Consider the following 18,434-nt stretch of genomic DNA (forward strand, 5'->3'; position numbering starts at 1 on the left):
TAACTGGTATGCAAAAGACCAGCATTCTATGGACTGGGGTCCTTGCAGTGCCAGGGTACCTAACAAAGACAACTGGTGGCTGTCTCTGAATACTGGGAATACAACATTTACTAAAAATAAAAATAAAATCTGCTGTTTCCAATAGAATGTTTTCAACATAGCACATCCCACTGCAAACCTAAGTTTCCAAATCACAGGAAGAATAAAAAGGGGCTGTGTTTTGCTTTCATAGGTACTAGATGGAGATTCTTCAGAGTTGTAAGTCTAAGGGGAAGCTGCTTCAGCTGAGGTTTTTTTCCTGGTTGTCTGGTTCAATTAAAAACAACCATCCCAGAAAAAAAGCTAAGAGGAATCCAGTGGAAATCTTAGTTCTTTCAGTATTGGCATTAAATGACTATGCTTCTTCCACTGTGGGAACTTCCTTTGTCCTGCAAAAGAAAAGAAAAGAAAAGATTCAGGAACAAGGAACAATGAATGGCAATCATATGTCATCTTACTGCTCTGAGCACTGTAATGAAACTGTTCCTACATACTCACATCCCAGCTGGGCCTAGAGCTGCACTTCCTTCCAAAAGTCAGCAATGTGCAAAATCAGCCCTTTGAGAAGACTCCCACCTGGTAAAATTCTGCGTGCATGTAATAAGGGACTCAACATTTTTAAAATTTTATTTTAAAACCCTTTGTTTTTTTAAGGGGGAATACATTGTCCAACTTGGAGACTGGCAACTGGACATGAAGCTTTTTGCACTTGGGTTGCTACCTGATATCCAGTCCCAGCATAAACTGACAAGATGAGCTGTGGACAAGAGCTGTTCGCTGACTGTGTAATGATGCACACTCAGCTCTCAGGAGTTCCCACAAGCAAGGCATTTTCTTCTGTATTTCTCACCACTATAACCACCCCTGATCTTAAAGCCTATTTCATGTAGCTTTAGGCTATCTGGATGCTTTCCTATATGAACCATCTTAAAAATACCACCAAGATACTACAAAAATTAAATGTTGGAGATGGATAATAGGAGAATCATGCACATGTGAACAGAAATTAGAAGTAAACCAACACCAGAGAAGGCAAGGCTGCAGAGGGATATCGAGTACTGCTACCTACTCTTGGAAGTGTTTTCTCCCCAGGCAGTGCCAAGAGAAGAGTTATTTTAACCCCAACACACAGACCCCCAGGTGGCTCTAGGTGGGGACAGGAGTGACGGGGTACAACATGTCACCAGATGTACGACATGATAGGGGACCTACTTGATTTGACTCCTCACTTTGCCCCTGAAAACACCATAGCCATGCAACATGTGTCTGAAGGCAGGGAATTCAGCAGCCTCTTCATAACCAAGCTGCATAGGGCACCCAGTGCTCTGTGCCAGCCATTTGAAAGACAACAGGCTGCAAAACCACATTCTCTCTCAATCCCCAACACCCACCTCTTGCTTTAGACAGGAGAGCAAAGAGGCAGCTGACTCACCGAGCGTGGCCCTGCGCTGCCTTTGTGCTTCTTGTCCTGGCCTGGGATGACTTCCAGAGAGCGATAACTGGGGGGTTTATCTTCTGGCCATTCCCGAGACCGGTGCCGCCGCCTGCGGTTTGCCGCTGGGAGACGGACTGGCTCTTCTGAGGAGCTCCAGGACCCCCGGCGAGAGGGGGGAGAGTAGCTGTGCCGCCGCTGGCCTGAGTTATTGCTCCTCCTGGTGTGGTGCTGGTACTCCTGCCTCCCTGGGGGCTCCTGTCTCCAGCCACGGTGGTGGCTGGAGCGCTCCTTGGCCTCCTCCGGATAGAAACTGCAGATACTACTGCTGCTCTTGCCCCTCTCAGCCTGGCGCGGGGGTGACACATCCCGTCTGGAGTGCTGGGGCCTGTCATTGTAGCCGCCTGTCCTCTGCCTCTGACGATGGCCCTCTCGCTGCCTGTCCCAGGGCTCCCGACTGTAGCTGGAATGAGAACTCCCATTGGAAGGCAAGGGCTGCCTCCGGTTTTCTCTCCTGTCCTCTGCTGCAGAGTCCCAGGATCTGGGGGTATGGGCAGCTCTCTGTGGCCGTGAGAAGTTGCTGCTCTCATGAATGGAGGAGACGTGATCAGCGAGAGGAGGTGGGATGGTCTCAGAGCCAAGGGAGGACAGCAAGCTGGGCTGCACAGCCTGCCGCTGGTGGGAGGGTGGCCGGAGCTGTGACATGTTAAGGTTTTGGATTTCAGACTCCAGATAGTCCAAAACACCCTTGTTAGGGGAAAGCTGAGCTTGTGGGTGCACCAGTGGAAGACTGTTCTGCAGAGACACATCTGTGGATAAAAGCACAGGAGAACTCAGCAAGTCAAAGGGAAACAACAGAGGGCCCTTCTGCACTAACCATCCTGGCTGAGTCTGGTTTGAGCCTCTCTGCTGCTCCGCTTCACTGCAAGAGCCGCGCAAGTCCCAAGCGCCACAACCAGCACATCCAAACCACACACGGTTAAGGTGAAAAGAAGAGTAACTAGTAAGCTGCAGCACGAGCTGTGTTTTGGGCAGCACAGAGGTAAGAAATCAAAGTCATCCAGCACACCTGGAAATACAGTTTATGTATTTAGAAAGAGGAACATTTATTTTTGCTACAGTATTGATGGACAGTACGTATGAAAAATAAATCAGAGAAAGTTCACAGTGTTTCTCCTCACGTCTCATTGAGCTGGAAGAAATATGAATCAATACTGCAAATGAAAAAATAAGTTATATATATGCACACATACACACACACACACGCATGTATAGACCTAGGTAGCCAACGAAGAAGCTTCTTCACTAGGATACTAGTCCTGCTCTGGATCAGTTACCTAAAGGAGTCACGCAATCTCCACCCCTACAGGTTTTCAAGACTCAGTTGGACAAAGCCACAGCTAACATGGCTCAGGGCTGGTGAAAGTCCTGCTTTGAGCAAGAGGCAGGACTAGATGACCTTTGAGGTCCTTTCTACCCAACATCTGTAAAGCTGGCCTGAAACAAATCCAAGGGAAACTTAAGCACAGGAAATTCAAGGACTGTGAAAACATGGGAAACTGCCTGAGGACTGACTTGCCCATTTTCTGCCAGCACGCACATGGATTTCCTAGATGACTCGGTGTGTTCTGTCTTAAATCATAGTGGCTCAGCCACCAGATATTCCTTAGGAAAACTAGTGCCATGGCTAGGAAAAATGCTAACTGTAGAATAAACTAGCAGCCTTAAAAAGTATATACCCAAACATCTTGAATACAGAATTTAAGACGTTTGCAAACTATTTCTTCTGACAACAGTTAAGACTGTTGAAATGATGTAAAGCTAATTTCAGATGAAAAATGTTACATTTATCTGGGAAATCATTACACTGAATTCCCCTATTTTCTTTGGGCAATTAAATATTCTTTGTAGTAAGTTATCTTAATACTTACATCTCTAGGACTTCCAAGACTCCATCTTCCCTCCTCTATTTAAGTGACAATAAATACCACAGATACAAGCAATTTTAGGGCAAAACAGTTGGAAAATTCTTCCTGGTTCATTAAAGCGTCCTTCATTTTTTGCTACAGGCAGGCTAGATCTATTGCACGAAGGCAGTTTGCCCTTAATGATCTGAAGACTAGACACTTGATAAGAACTCTAACACATTGCATCTCACTTGTATCAAATTTGGCTATAAGGAGTTGACCGTGACCAGCACAGCAGAACAAAGAGATAGTACTCTCTTCTACCACAGGAAGCAAGATAAGCTGGGTATATTTACCCTGCCCTTGCTGGGGTGTAGCACAGATATACCTTAGTTAGCATTAAACTACTTCACCAGGCACTGAGCCTAGCAAGACACTTAAGATAGCTCAGCTGTATTTATCCACTCAGGCGAGTCTACAGCCTGCTGCAGATGTAGCAGAGCTGTCACGCTAGGGTGTGCAGTCATGCTAGGGACATCTTTCTTAGTAGAGAGGCTAAAGCCTCGCTGCTGAAACTCCCCTGAGAAGTTACCTGCTTCTCACCCCGATTTCCCTCTGGAAAGATGCCCACGGTCTCACCTTGTTGCAGTAGAGGGTTCAGCTGGTAAGAGGAAAGCTGTGAGTTTCTGTCGCCACCTCCGTAGAACAGGTTGGGTGACATCCAAGGTGCAAGTGCCTGAGCGCGCTTCATGAACCGATGCCGTTCCAGCACTGCCAAAGGAGAAGAAAGCTTACAGCAGCTGTCCAGAGAGTGCAGCTTGCACACCTCATACCACTGCAGCCTTTGGATGTGACCAGATATAGGAAATACACAGAATGAAAAGCTCTCTCCACCCTGTGACAAAGGTAAAAGAGAGCACAAGAACTTCCAGTGTGAAGTTTTAGGGTCTCCAAATAATACCTAAACCAGAAGAAAAAAATTACTGCCTGATGTTCAGGGTACAGTTCCAGCAACTGGGAACAAATGGCACTATGATTAGGTACACAGCACATAACCAAATGCAAGACTTCTACCTGCCCTATCATTATGAATACATTTGCAGAAAGGCAGGAAATAATGCTTCATGCAGCAAGACATACCACACTGTTTTCTCTCTCTTAAAACTTTTTCAGCTCATCATTGCTCCTTTCTGCTTTTGGCTTTGATTTACACCTAATTTTTTTTTTTTTTGGCATTTTCATTCTGTCCAGATCCTATTTTCCATGCCACACTCCATCATTTCCTCTCCCTTCCACAAATAGGGCATTCAGAGATGCATTGTCCAGCATCTCTCTTTCCAGTCTCTCAACCATTCTGTCTCTGTAATTTACTGCAACGTGACTGCTAAACTTAAATCCCTTCGGAAAGTGCGGTCAAACTGATGAACAAACTAAACTTCCTGTTCTCAACAGCGGTGTCCAGTGTGCCAAAAGAGAAAATCCAGTGGAAATTTCTCTCCCTCCCTGCTTTCCCCATCACTGCTAACTACAGACCCCTGGAGCATCAGGCTCCAATTCCACATCACTTTTTTCAGCACTTCCATCTCACCTGCTCTACACAGACAACCTCACCATCCCAGTCTTCAAAACCATCACTCATTGCAGCTGCTTTTTTTGGGAACACCTGAAAACATCTCAGACACTTACTCCTTCTACCATAGACAATCAAAACTCAAGTTCACAAACTAGTAAATTCAGTGAGCCTCAGACCTTACAAAACCTGACTCTGCAAGGTTTGTCATTGCTGCATGAAGCTTTTCTGCAACAAGGCCTTTGCAAAATTTATCTTTTATGGCTTCTCCGGAGTTTTCAGAAGTGGCAGCCTTTTACTGCAGCTCCTTCTCTGGTCAGGCATGAACAGAATATTCCTGGCTCTACAGTTCAAGAGACAGATAGGAGTGTAATTGCTTTTGAGACTTTTACCCCTCTGATAAATTTAGCTGAAGTTGGCTGATGAAATTAAAAGCTATTGGAGGGAAAGAGATAGGGGATAGACAGACAGGTTGACTGCATAAGCTTTGCTTCTTTAAGAAACCAGGGTACAGCTAAGCTCCAATTATTTCTGTCCTCTGGGTTCATCTACAGCAGGCAGCATTTAGACTGCACGCTCTTTGGGACTGAGCTCTCCATTGCAGGTAACACTCCAGTTTTTAGATATGTCCTCCTCTAGCTGTTTCACTGAATTTTGACAGGGCACCACTTGCAGCAGAACAGGGACTGACCGTGTCTCTCAATACATCCTTCTTTTTCCCTACAGTTCATGCAGTTCCACTTCATTCTCTACTCTAAACCCCTTCCCCTTCTGCAGCCTGGCTTCAGCCAGTGAACTACAAAGCTGGAAACTTCAGGGTTTTTAATCCTAATGCTCTGATTTTTCTTCAAAGCCGCGTGGCCTGAGGTAGCAGCTTTCAAGCCTTTTATGTCAAACTTGCTTCGTTATTTTTTTTTCCCCAAGGGATCGTCCTCCAGAGTCCAGGTTTCAAACCTGGATGAAGAGAGCAAGATGTAAAAGGATTAAAAAAGAAGGGAAACGCCTTATCTGTTCCTTTCCCATTGCTCTAATTATCACATTAAGAATGTCCTACCACCTGCTGAGTGCATGTACCTTGGTTCTGACCACAGTCTTTGCCTGAGGAGTGAAAGACCCAGCAGCTGTGGCCATACCTACTAGGGGTTCCCCTCCTTAGGACCAAAGTTATCCTGTCCCTGTAATTCTCTGATCCCTCCCTACAGCTGAACAAATGCACAATTTCCCTTGAAACTTCTTCACTACCTTCAATTCTCTCTTCCCCTGATACTTTGCCTTCCAGTTTGAGCATGATATATATATAACACCGAACTCACTATTCTGGTTCTCCACCTGCAAAATGGAAGGAAGGCTTACAGATCTCTTTTTAAAGTGAACATATTTATCTGAGGAAGGCCAAATTCACCCCGGTTCCAAAACTCATGCTGCCTGCTATAAAACTTTGGCAGGATGTGATATTGTTCCCTCCACTTAGTCCCTGCTGAGAAAGGTTATTCTTCACCTTTGACAGACTTTACAGCTGCTGGGCCAATTATCCAAATATCAAAAAAATATTTTCCAACCTAGTCAGACCTGGGTGCAAGTATATCCCATTTCATTCCAATTCATTAGTGGAAGAAGTCCACAGTTGTAGAAGGAACTAATAGGAACAGAAGGAGGTCACACATATTTACCTTGGTGGGCTTTTCATAGAGCTTTCCCCGGGGAATGTAATTGGCTTGCTCCTGAGACAAGTTTAGTATTTCTGTACATCAATTCTGAATTACCCAAACAATGCACTTCTTTTATGACTGGGTTCAAAACCACGCTAGTTAATGACCTGGCTTGTAACACCCAGAATTACCTTGCCTCCTGGCACCTACGCCCGTTCAGCAGATCCAGGCTACCCTCTAGCGGCCAACGGACTGAATGAAGCCGTTCGTATCGGCTGGCACCGACCGCTGAGTCGTCCCGATTTCTCCTGACCTGTCTGGAACTCCATCACTTACGTCTGTTTTAAAGATGCCTCCTGGATCTACGTTCTTGTGGGTTTTTGGGGGTTTCCATATCTTGGAGTCCAAAACGTAAAGTCATAGGCAGAATGAAGTGAGAAGGGGCAGAAGGATCTCTTGCAAAGAGGGTGAAGATGGCAGGCAGCTGGAATGAAATCAGTGCCACAGAATCCAGGAGCCAGCCAAGGAGGCTGGACTCATCTGTACCTTCTCTCATGAGCAGGGAGAGGTTTTGGGAACCACACAAGAATGCCTCCTACCTATTCTCAACAGAAGGCAGGAAAGACAACAGCAGCAGCCTGGAGCATTCTATCATCTCCTACAGCACAGAAGAGGAGGGGGAAAAAAAAAGAAGAAAAAACCAACCCCTTATACATATTCTACATATTCTGAATCCCTTTTTTGATGAGAACCTGGAGGCATGGAAGTGTGAGTCTTTCATCTTCATCACCTCTCTCTCTCTCCCTTCATGGAAACAAATTTTTCTGCTGGTTTTCTGTAGCCCCCTCAACACCACACATTTTACTTGACAGCTTGTGAAGCCCCCGGAAAGGGGTTTAGTTTGCTTTTAGCAAATGGGAGGGATGCTGTTTGCTCTTTGCAAGGGCTAAGCAAATTAAGCTTAAATCTATCATGAGCAAGACCAGCAAACTGGTAACAACAGACAAGGAGAAGGCTGAGGTACTCAACAACTTTTCTGCCTGTCTTCACTGGCAACCCCTCTTCCCACACCTCTCAAGTGGACGGACCACAAGGCAGGGACTGGAGGAGCAAAGTCCCTCACACTGGAAGAGATCAGGTTCGTGACCACCTGAGGAACCTGAATATACCTAAGTCTATGGGACCTGACGAGATACATGCCAGAGGCCTGAGGTTGGTCCTGAATTGGCTGGTGTAGCTGCCAAGCCATTCTCCATATCTGAAAGGTCACAGCAGTCACGTTGATATCCCTGGTGAAAAATGGACAAAGGGAAACATTGCACCCATTTTTATAAGGGTAGAAAGGAGAACCCTGGAAACTACTGACATGTCAGCCTCACCTCTGTGTCAGGGATGATGATGGAACAGATTCTCCTAGAAGCCATACTATGGCATGTGGAGGACAGGCTGGTGACTCGAGACAGCCAGCATAGCTTCACCAAGAGCAAGTCCTGCCTGACCAACCTACTGGCCTTCTATGATTGAGTGACTATATCAGTGAACAAAGGAAAAGCTGGATGTCATCTATCTGGACTTCTGTAAAGCCTTTGACACGATCACCACAACGTTCTTCTTGTTAAACTGGACATATAGATTTGATGGGTGGACTATTTGGTGGAGGAATTGGTTGGATGGTCACATCCAGAGGACAGTGGTCTAGAGCTCAATGTCCAAATGGATATCAGTGACAAATGGTGTCCTTCAGGGATCTACATTGGGACCAGTATTGTTTAATATCTTCACCAATGACAGTGGAATTGAGTGCACCCTCAGCAAGTTTTCAGATGACACCAAGCCTAGTGGTGCAGTTGATATGCCTGAGGGACAGAATGCTGTCCAGAGGGACCTGGGCAGGCTCAAGAACTGTGTTCATGTCAACATCATAAGGCTCCATAAGGCCAAATGCAAGGTCTTGCACATGGGTTAGGGCAATCCCCAGTATCAATACAGGCTGTGGGATGAAGGGATTGAGAGCAGCCCTGAGGAGAGGGACTTGAGGGTGTTGGTTCTTGAGAAGCTCAACATGATCTGGCAACAGGTGCTTGAAGCCCCAAAAGCCAATTGTATCTTGGGCTCCACCAAAAGATGTGCGACCAGCAGGTCGAAGGAGGTGATCCTCCCCTTCTACTCTGCTCTCATGAACCCCCCACCTGGAGCATTGCCTCCAGCTCTGGGGTCCTCAGCACAGGAAATACATGTTGCTGTTGGAGTGAGTCCAGAGAAGGGCCACAAAAATGATCAGGGGCTGTTCAGCTTGAGGAAGAGAAGGCTCAGGGGAGACCTTATTGCAGCCTTTCAGTACTTAAAGGGAGCCTGTAAGAACGATGGGGGCAAATGTTTTAACAAAGCTTGTTGCAATAGGACAAGGGGCAATGGTTTTAAACTAAAAGAGGGGAGATTTATAGTAGATATAAACTAGATATAATGAAGACATCTTTTACAATGAGGGTGTTAAGACACTGGAACAGGTTGCCCAGGGAGGTGATAGATGCCTCATCCCTGGAAACATTCAAATTCAGGTTGGATAGGGCTCTGAGCAACCCAGTCTAGTTGAAGATATATCCCTGGTCATTGCAGGAGGGTTGGACTAGGTGACCTTTAAAATTCTCTTCTAACCCAAACAATTCTATGATTCCAAAACCCTCACAGTTTACTAACATCCAAGGTATACCAAATAGCTTTTTTGCAGGTAGAGGTAAACCAGAAAACTCCTCATTCATAAATCCTCTCCTTGCAGCACCTGGGGAAGAATCCTTTGATTTCAGTGATAAATAAAAGTATTTGTTGCATTTTGTTCCTGTCAGATTGTGTAAAGGGCAGGGGGTGATATTCCACATTGTGCTGCCACTAAGTTTCAGTTACAGGCACACAGAGGTTGTAAGACCTGCGTAGCCAAAATCAAAGGCTGGCCTTAATAAGAGAGTAAGGTTTGGCTGCAGAACCTTTTACTGCTAAAAACTATGGACAACAAAGATTCTCTTGACCCTCAAAAACCTCAAAATGCATTTACAGGGTTGCCCACCAAGACAGACCCATCTTTCTCCTTTCTCTCTCCCCACTTCCTTTCCCAAAGGAAAGTGAACGAAACTTTTTTCTTGTGAAAGAAGCAGCTCTGAAAATAACAGGAAAAGAGAACATTCCAAATCTTTGCATAATTACCTCTCAGAGCAACACACCTGAAGTTCAGGCCAGTCTGGAGAGTAGTAACAAGGCATTTGCTTGCCTTTCTCACATCCATGAGCATATGAACTACGAGACCAGAGAGAGATGTCCTGAGCTACTCATACAAGGGACCTGATCATGCCCTGGATGACATGAGAGGAACTGCTATCCAGGAGTGAATGAGGAGGAACTTCTGCAAGTATGACAACAGAGGAGCAAGATGAACTCCATGTATGCTAGCTCCCCTCCCTCAAACTCAAATAAGCTGGTCATGGAGGTCACATTGGCCACAGAAATGTCACAGTCTATATGGACACTGAACTGGAGGGCAAAAGTGGAACTCAGCAAGCTCTCAGTCAAGCCTCTGCCTTGACAGAGGCCATGAGTGGATGCACATTTGCTTGATCCTCACCTTCCTCATTACAGCAGCACCGGGTGGGGCAGCAGACACATGGAATGTGGCAGCAGCAATACTGGGGGCAGCACTGGCACCAGCATATTCCAATCAACAGGAGGAGGAGGAGGCCACCAAGAATGATGAGGAGTACTGTGAGCCAGTCTACAGGAAAAACAGGGAAAGAAAGAGGATTTTGATGTACCTGTGCATAGGAGGTGTCTGAGCACCTCTCTACTGCTGGAGACATCTTGGGGTGGGAGGGAAGAGAAGAGATGGAGCTATTTGCCACACCCAGACAAAAAACCACAGGCACTTACGGAGAACAATCAGCTTCACTTCTTTGTCTGCATCACCTGAGGTATCTCCTGGTGCTTCCACAGTGCAGTAGTACACCCCATGATCCCACCACATGACCTCACTGATGACAAGGTCTGCCCCTGTGGGAGAGAGACAGAGAAGTTGGTGGGCTATTTGGGCCCGACAGACACTACTTTCAGGCCTCACTCTAAGGAGGCCCTCTACCTGTAGGTGACATACAGTATTTCATCTCTCTCCCCAAGCATAGTCATCGCCTTCAAATGATCCCATTTGAGTCTATGGAAAACTCCTGTAAACAGCATCAACTGCCAGTCCCTGTTTCCTTTGTGCTGCTGAAAGGCAATGCTACTTACAAGTGGCACTAGTTCTGTGTAGAGTGAAATAACCAGCACACTGCTGGGTGATGTATGTCAGCAGATACCCATTGCTGCCAACTCTACTAGTTTTAGGACACAGATCACTGTCTCTGTTAGGCCAACCAATAACTCTTCTGACAGTAACAACTATTGCTCCACAGACAGCAGGGAGCATGTAATGCACCCGGACAACTATGCAGTAATTCTTAGAACCATTTTCTAGCCTCTGAGCTCCATCAGCTCACTCTTGCACTCCTCAGCAAAACGCTCAGGCCTCCTCAGCTCCACCTTAGGTTGTAGTGTCCCCCACAGTGTAGCAGCCCTGTTCCCCCAGCTGAGGACAGGGTCCTTCACAACTCTTATCTCACTGCTACTTCGTCGAATATGTCAGCTACAGACGACAACAGCCATGTTTACGCTCATCTTCACTCGACAGGCCCAGGTATCAGACGGACAGTTTGCTCCCTGCCGGGGAGGCCGCGTCACTTACGGTTCTGAATGGTGATCTTCCGCTGCTGGTAGTCGACACCCAGCACGGGCTCCTTCTGCCCGTATTTCTGGATGACAATGCGCACCTTTCGCTGGCTGTCGTTGCAGTCGTCAGATGGATCCTGGCCAAGAGCTAAACCAGCCTGGTATGCTGCAAGCACAAATCGCCAAGTAAGAGGCCAGAAGTGATTTCAGAGGACTGGCTTCTATGCCCTTGTGAGCAGGAGAGAAACTCGTGAATGCGTGTATGCATCTCCTTTGGTTTAGTAATACAAAGCATGCTTCAAACCAGCGGGGGGAAGTTGCTTTGGAGTGCTCAGAAACAGAGAGAGAGACACTGGAATGGCAGAGATTTTGAGAATGTGGGAGCTGCAGAAGAGATGCCTCCTGTACTCACAGCTGAAAGGACAACAGTAAAAAGAAGGTAATGGTGGTAGGCTGGAGGGCAGCTCCCAATATGAAGATAAACTGCACAGAAAAGTTGTGAAACTCCTAAGAGTATTGCAATGAAAGCAAACCTGTTTGTTTGCCAAAGAAAATCTCCAGACATACGTGAGCTTCTAAAGGGATTGTTTCCCTTTCCCTCTTCTATCCCATTAGACATTGTGGAACTTGTAAAGACAAAAGAATCCACCACGTGACTCCAGCTAAGGGTTACATGTAGAGAAACCCAACAGAATTAACAGAGGGCTAGGGGCAATTTCTGTCCAATAGTCTTAAGATGGACTCAGAAGCTAAACTATTATCCAGGCATTTGAGAGCTGAGATTTGGGGAGACAACTGACACAGAAAGTCAGCACTGCCTGTAAAGGGCTTGCAATGAAGAGAGGACAGTGCTTATCAAAGGCTCCTCCATTGCTGTACCTGCAATGGATTGTGAAAAGCAGATCCAACTAAGCAAACACTGTGACCTTCATGCTTTCTGTCCCTGTTGGGGGCTGTTAGCTTGAGCCAGAGGCTCAGAGCACTTGCATTATGCTGGGATCCGCAGAGCCAGGGACTCATCTACTTATGGACTAGGCTGTAGAGCACTGGGTAACATGCCTACCAAACCCATCCAGACTATATAAAGGAGAGTTTGGGTACCAAGACACCAAATAAGTCCAGACTCCCCACTCCAGGATCAGTCTTAAACGTACAGTCAAGCTAAGGCTGGCCAATGTAAACATACTGCAGTTTATAGAGAACAGAATAGAACAAGAATAGTTCCGTTGGAAGGGACCTACAAGGATCACCTAGTTCAACTGCCTGACCATTTCAGGGCTGTCCAAAAGTTAAAGCATGTTATTAAGGGCTTGTTATTAAACACTGACAGGCTTGGGGTATTGACTACCTCTCTAGGAAGCCTGTTCCAGTGTTTGACCACCCTCTTGGTAAACAAATGCTTCCTAATGTCAAATCTGAACATACTGTGGCACAGTTTTGAACCATTTCCATGTTTCATCCAAGGATCCCAGGGAGAAGAGCTCAGTACGTCCCTCACCACTTGCCTCCTCAGGAAGCTGTAGAGACCCATGAGGTCACTCTTCAGTCTCCTTTTTTCCAAAGTCCTCAGCTGCTCCTCATAGGACATTCCCACCCTGCCACTAGCTTTATGGCCCTCACCTGGATGCATTCAAATCCTTCTCAAATTGTGGGACTCAGAACTACACACAGTACTCCAGGAGAGGCCACACAATGCTAAACACAGCAGGACAATCACTTCTTTTGACTGGCTGGTTATATGGTGTTTGATGCAACCAAAGATGCAGTTTGCATATCACCTTCAAGAACCATCTTAAGCACTCCTGAGTTGAGGCTGTACACACCTGAATGCCTACACATGGAGTGCTGCTGCCAGTACTAAACATTACTACTTAGAAGTCTTTCTGCTGTCCAAATGTATGTGTTTTCTGCTTCCTAAAATCAGTAACACCTGGTCACAGGTATCCAGCTCCAACCATGGAGTGCCCCAGGGAATCTCAAAAAGGCCACTTGTTGCAGGGCCCTTGTTTTCAAACATGCTGAAACAAAAGATGGGGCCACCAAGGCTGTCAAACATGGTCGAGCCTCTCTGCCTTCTGAAGTGATGGCAAGGAGGACAGATGAGTTGCTTTGGCTGGGATTGCAACAACATCATACCATAAAATCACAGACATGGACTATTTTTTTCTGGGAGGACAGGTAAATACCACCACTTGGTTTGTGGGCAGGAAGTTGTTGAAAGCCTGTATTCCCCAGAAAGTCTGCCTTCCCCTTCCTTTCCTTTTGAAGCACAATTTCGTGTGAGGACAAGCCTGACTTACAGACTGAGTAGTAGTCAAAGATGGGGTCTTTGCAGAAGGATTTGAAGCGCCAGGTCACTACCACGTCTTGCAGCTGTGCTGAGGTGCTATAGTCACACCTGAGGACAACAGTGGCAAATAAGGTGGTATAACGTTCCACATCCTGCACTGTCACCAGGAGGGAGAGGCAACCTGCAAATGAGAACACAGAACAGACATCACATCACAACCTTCACTCTGCACCAGACCAACACCCAAAGTACATCTCCCTCAGCCCCATCAGGACCCGCACCCACAGACCTCACTGGCCCCACTGGTGAAGCCATCCAGAGCTATAGCTCCTGGTTAAAGCCCAAGTTCCATCTTTCCCTTACAGAAGGCAGCTTGCACCAGCTGCATTGGCCTGCCTTACAGAGTCAATTACAGAGCACCTATTAATAGCCATTATGTAGCATATCACTCTGTCTTCTCCTCCTGCATGGGTTAAATGTCCCTCCAAGCTGAGTGAGATAATTCATTGGGCCCAGCAGCACGCAGGATGGGATTGCCTTGGCTTCTCATTCTAACCAGAAAAGTTCTGCCACGCCATTTGTTCATATAAACACCAAATTCATGTTATCGAGGTGTCATTAAGTCATCAGAATGTTATCTAGCAGTGACCAGAATTAACACAATAAAACTTTTGGGCTGTAGCTTTGTAGTTAAAAATCTGTTTGTGTCCACTTTAGGACAGCACACATTACCCCTTGTTTCCTTTTTAATGAAGCAATTAATATGTATATGCTTACAACTCATCTGAAACAACCACCACAGCATTTTCTATCCAAGCAGCTGCACCTGCTCAGAAGTTTTTCATAAGCTATGCTTTATTTTAGCCATGCTCCAGAAACTTCTCTATCTTATTTAAACTTTGATAATACAGCAAGTTGTGCATGTCCTTAACAATAGTGAAGTTATCACCAGTTGCCTTTGATAATGGAATACAAACAGTGCAGAGCAAGTGTGGGATGCCCAGTCTGGAATATACCAGGGCCGGAGTTACAGCACTGTGATAGCTGCTCTTAACCAGGGAGCACAACAGCAGGAAAGGAGGGAAAGAAAGGGGGAGGCTTGGAAGGTACCAACTGAAAGGGTCACTGTGAACCAGCCCTTGGTTTTTATCACATATTCAAAGACTTTCCCTCTACTCCATGTTTTCAGGATGAGACAAGTGTACCATGTGGTAATATCTGAATCACAACTGCAAGCATCATTCTTTCAGTGTCCTTTTAGGCTGCACCTCCCCGGTGCATTCCAGACAAATACGAGATCACCCAGTTTCCATTAGGTGGGAAACATGCTGCAGAGGTGCAACACTGCCTCAACAAATAATTCTGCAATAGAATATTGTGGATGCAGAACTTGCTTAGTTTCTGGCTGGAAACGGACTCCTGATCAGCCAGCTCAGTCACAGGGAACTCATTTGCCTTAAAAATACCCCTCAAACACAGAGGACCAGTGCACAATCTGAGTGCAAGGCTTTTTCTGAAAAATAAAATACACACACATGCACTTTAAATGTAGAAACACTGGCAGCTGTGCAAACTGCTAGCAAAACCAGAGAACTCCAATTTTTACAATAGTGTAGGCCAGGCAAAGTCAACTGGTATCAGGTATTTACAGGGGCTCTTATTTAACCACACTGTAGTTCAATACCTATTGTTTCAGCTTTCACTGTGAATTAGCTGACCCACAGGATCAGTCATGGGAAATCACACAAACCCAATCCAAAATCCAAACTCTCAAGGTTGGCCAAAACCTTGATCTCACTGGTGACCAAATGAATTCCCGCATGAATTCTGACAGATTGAGGCTCATGGAAACAGAACAGATTTTCCATGGGTTTCCTACAGCAGCATCTCTCAGGCAAGAATAAAATACTCACAATCACTACAGGCATACTTAGGGAAACCAAAGCTCATTATGAAAAGGATCCTTTCTCACAACCTCTGTTCTGCAAAAAACTTAAAAGAGTTGAAACATATGCTCTGTACTTTTTAAAAAGAGATTAAAAGCCTACTGTTCCCACCAGAAGACAGTTGGATGTCTCTACACGTCCAATGTTTTACACTAACCTCCTCACAGAAAATGGAAAAGTTGTGAAATTATGGCCAGTTCCTAAATTGTACTCCACTGCACGCTGCTATCCTTATACTGGCTGGAAAAATCTGGACACTACCAGCCTAGTAAGGCATCACTGCCACAGGCCTATGGCTTTGCACTGAAGAGACTAACCAGCAAAGCCAAGTTCTAGCTAGGCCATCATGCAGGAACACAGCTGTCAAGCGAGACCATCAGCAAGCACACCTCCGTATTTCACTGCTTCTTTATTGGTTCTCTGTGAAAAACTGAACTTTGGTACTTAAAGCGGAATCACCAAGAAGCAAAGCAATCACTGTATTTCCTTCAGGAGACAGGAGCTCCCGGGCAACCCGCAAAGCTTGGCAGAAAGGACTCGCCTTGCTGAAGGCCACCTGCGGACACAGAGGCGAGTTCCTATTGTCCACACAAGCATGTGCCCAGCAGGTATGGAAGCACTGTAGCTACACCAAACCCCCGAAGAAGCTGGGGCTGCTCAGCCAGCAGCAAAGGCTAGGATGACCACCCGTGACAAGCCAAAGGGGGAACCCCTATGTGTTTGTACCCAGTGCTCGGTTCCAAACCAATCTGGCGATACTGGATGTTACTACACGAGCCATCCCGGAGGCTGCCAGGAAGCAGGCGGCCACTTCCTCCTAGGGCAGCAGCTAGCCGCACCTTGGGGGTAACGAAACTCCCCTCCGCGTGGCTTTCGTGCCGGACTCGAGAGAGCCCCGCTCTTCCGCCCGGCGGGAGGGGCACCAAGGGAGAAACAGCACTCGTGGGGGGCAAGCCACCCCTTCCCGCCCACCGCACCACGTTAGCCTGGGGCGAAACCACAGGACGCCTCCCGGGCCCCAGTCCTCCTCTTCCACACGGGTGTCCCGGGGCGGGTAGGGGTACCGGGTGGGAGCCGGGACCCCCGCTGCCCCCCCCCCAGCTCGGCCCCACTCACCTGCCGGCAGCCAGGCCAGCAGCAGCGCCCGCCGGCAGCACCCGCGCGGGGCCATGGCGCTGCCTCCTCCGCCCGTCCGGGGACGTCGCACCGGGCCACCGCGCCGCGCCCACAGGCCCTCCCCTTCCCGTGGCACCTGGCCTAGGGCCGGGCGCTGCCGCCGGTTTCAGTCCCCTCCCTCCGCGGCCCCTGGGCGCCTGCCCGCCCGCAGGTACGCCTCCCTCTCTCCTCCACACCTGCGCTCTCCCCCGCAAAGCCAGGCGAATTACCAGCTTCAGAAACTGTTTTCTGGGGGGGAAAGCTAATATATATATATGTGTGTGTGTGTATATAAACCGTGCACACAGGCGTAGGCGAAGGTGCGGCCGCAGAGCCCCGCCGCCTGGGGAAACGGGCCGTACCCGAGCGGGGTGCGGCGCGGCAGCGCTCGCTCCGTCTTGGGGCAGAAAGTTTAAGGCATTAATTGTACTTTCCCGAGGAGTTTTGAAAAGACCCCAGCGGCGACCAAAACCCTCCCCCCTCCCCCCCCCCCCCCCCCCCCTTTACAAAACGACACCAAGCAGCCCCTCTTAATTCACAGCGGGATGGGAGCCGCAGCGCGCTCCCTCCGGCCCCGGCGGTTATACCCAGCCGAGGCCCCCGGCCGCTGCCCGCCGCCGCCGGCGGGCTCTCCCGCCTCGCCTCAGGAGCCGGCGCAGGCGCGCCTCGCCCCCGGCCGAACTACAGCTCCCGGGGCGCTCTGCGCGCCGCGGGGGCGGTTGCCTGGAGACTCGTAACGCCGCGATGGAGGCGGCCTCAGGTACGGGCTTGTAGGGAGGGCCAGGGTCCGCTGCTGCCCCGCATCGCCCCTCGGCGGGGGCAGGGCCTGCAAGGCCCTCGTATGACCTCGCGTCTCATGGACCTGCCCCTGGTAGCAACCCCGGTCCTCTTGGGCCCGCCGATGCTCGCTGGCGGGCCACCTGCTCTCTGGCGGGCCGTGTCCTCACTGCACGCCCCTTGATCCGCTCTGTAGCGCTCTCCCCGTGGCCCCTCAGAGGCTTCCTCCCCTGCTCTCTCTGAGGAGCTCCAGGTGTCCCTGCTAGCCGCTTTGCTATCCTCCGCCCTACCCCGCGGTGAAACAGCCTGAGGCAGGGTGCTTCTGCCTCGCCATGGCCTTTTCCTGGTGTCCGTGTGGAAGGCGGGCTTGGAAGAGCGTTGTGCTGAGGCAGTGCCAGGTCTGCAGCTCCGTATTGGGGCTGGTGCCCAGCAGCTGTACGTGCTGAGGTTTCTGTGGGACCCACCTTCCCACACACAGGCTTTTGGAAAAGAAAAGCCTTCGCTCTCATGTAGATGAGCTTTGGAAAAGTGGGACAGGAATAAGTGTTCTGCAGCTGAGACAGACCCTCCTGTAAGTCATTTGACACGTGGGGCTTGTTGGCTGTATGATTTTCCTTTGCGCTGTACGTTAATGAGTAACAGGTGATGTCACCTGTTTTGCCCTAATAAAAACCTGGTAACCTTTAGTCACAAGGCAGACTTTAAAAGATTGAAACTTGTGTGAGATAGAGCATCTGGATCGTACAGAGGACTCCCTTAGTTGTAAGGCTGGAGATTAGAGCTGGGGTTTATTAATCTTAATTCTATAGAATAGATTTTGAATGTACACAATAGTGAGGTTTTTAAGTAGGGCTCCTCTTCTCTCTCTGATGGGGGTGGAGCAGAAAGAGGCAATAGGCCTATGCTACATACAATGTGTCTAG

The 18,434-nt window shown here is 48.1% G+C and overlaps 2 protein-coding genes across 2 annotated transcripts in view; one reads left to right on the forward strand and one right to left on the reverse strand.

Annotated features, from left to right (window-relative positions):
• Positions 1 to 386: 386 nt before the first annotated feature.
• Positions 387 to 16,750, reverse strand: ILDR1 (immunoglobulin like domain containing receptor 1; the record flags this gene model as incomplete). The annotated part of the gene is made up of 8 exons (XM_084260231.1): positions 387 to 428; positions 1,472 to 2,280; positions 4,018 to 4,149; positions 10,211 to 10,357; positions 10,513 to 10,632; positions 11,360 to 11,509; positions 13,644 to 13,814; positions 16,696 to 16,750. The coding sequence occupies 8 exons, from the start codon at positions 16,748 to 16,750 to the stop codon at positions 387 to 389; spliced, it is 1,626 nt and encodes a 541-aa protein (XP_084116357.1).
• CFAP44 (cilia and flagella associated protein 44) overlaps positions 16,749 to 18,434 on the forward strand; it is a gene marked incomplete at its 5' end in the record, with an annotated part of 47,416 nt that continues 45,730 nt past the window's right edge. Inside the window, 3 exon segments of the mRNA XM_084275377.1 lie at positions 16,749 to 16,906; positions 17,276 to 17,453; positions 17,455 to 17,494. Of these exon segments, the coding sequence (XP_084131503.1) occupies positions 16,749 to 16,906; positions 17,276 to 17,453; positions 17,455 to 17,494 (376 nt within the window).

Source organism: Gallinula chloropus, assembly GCF_964237585.1.
Source record: "Gallinula chloropus genome assembly, chromosome: 1".
Classification (NCBI taxonomy): Eukaryota; Metazoa; Chordata; class Aves; order Gruiformes; family Rallidae; genus Gallinula; species Gallinula chloropus.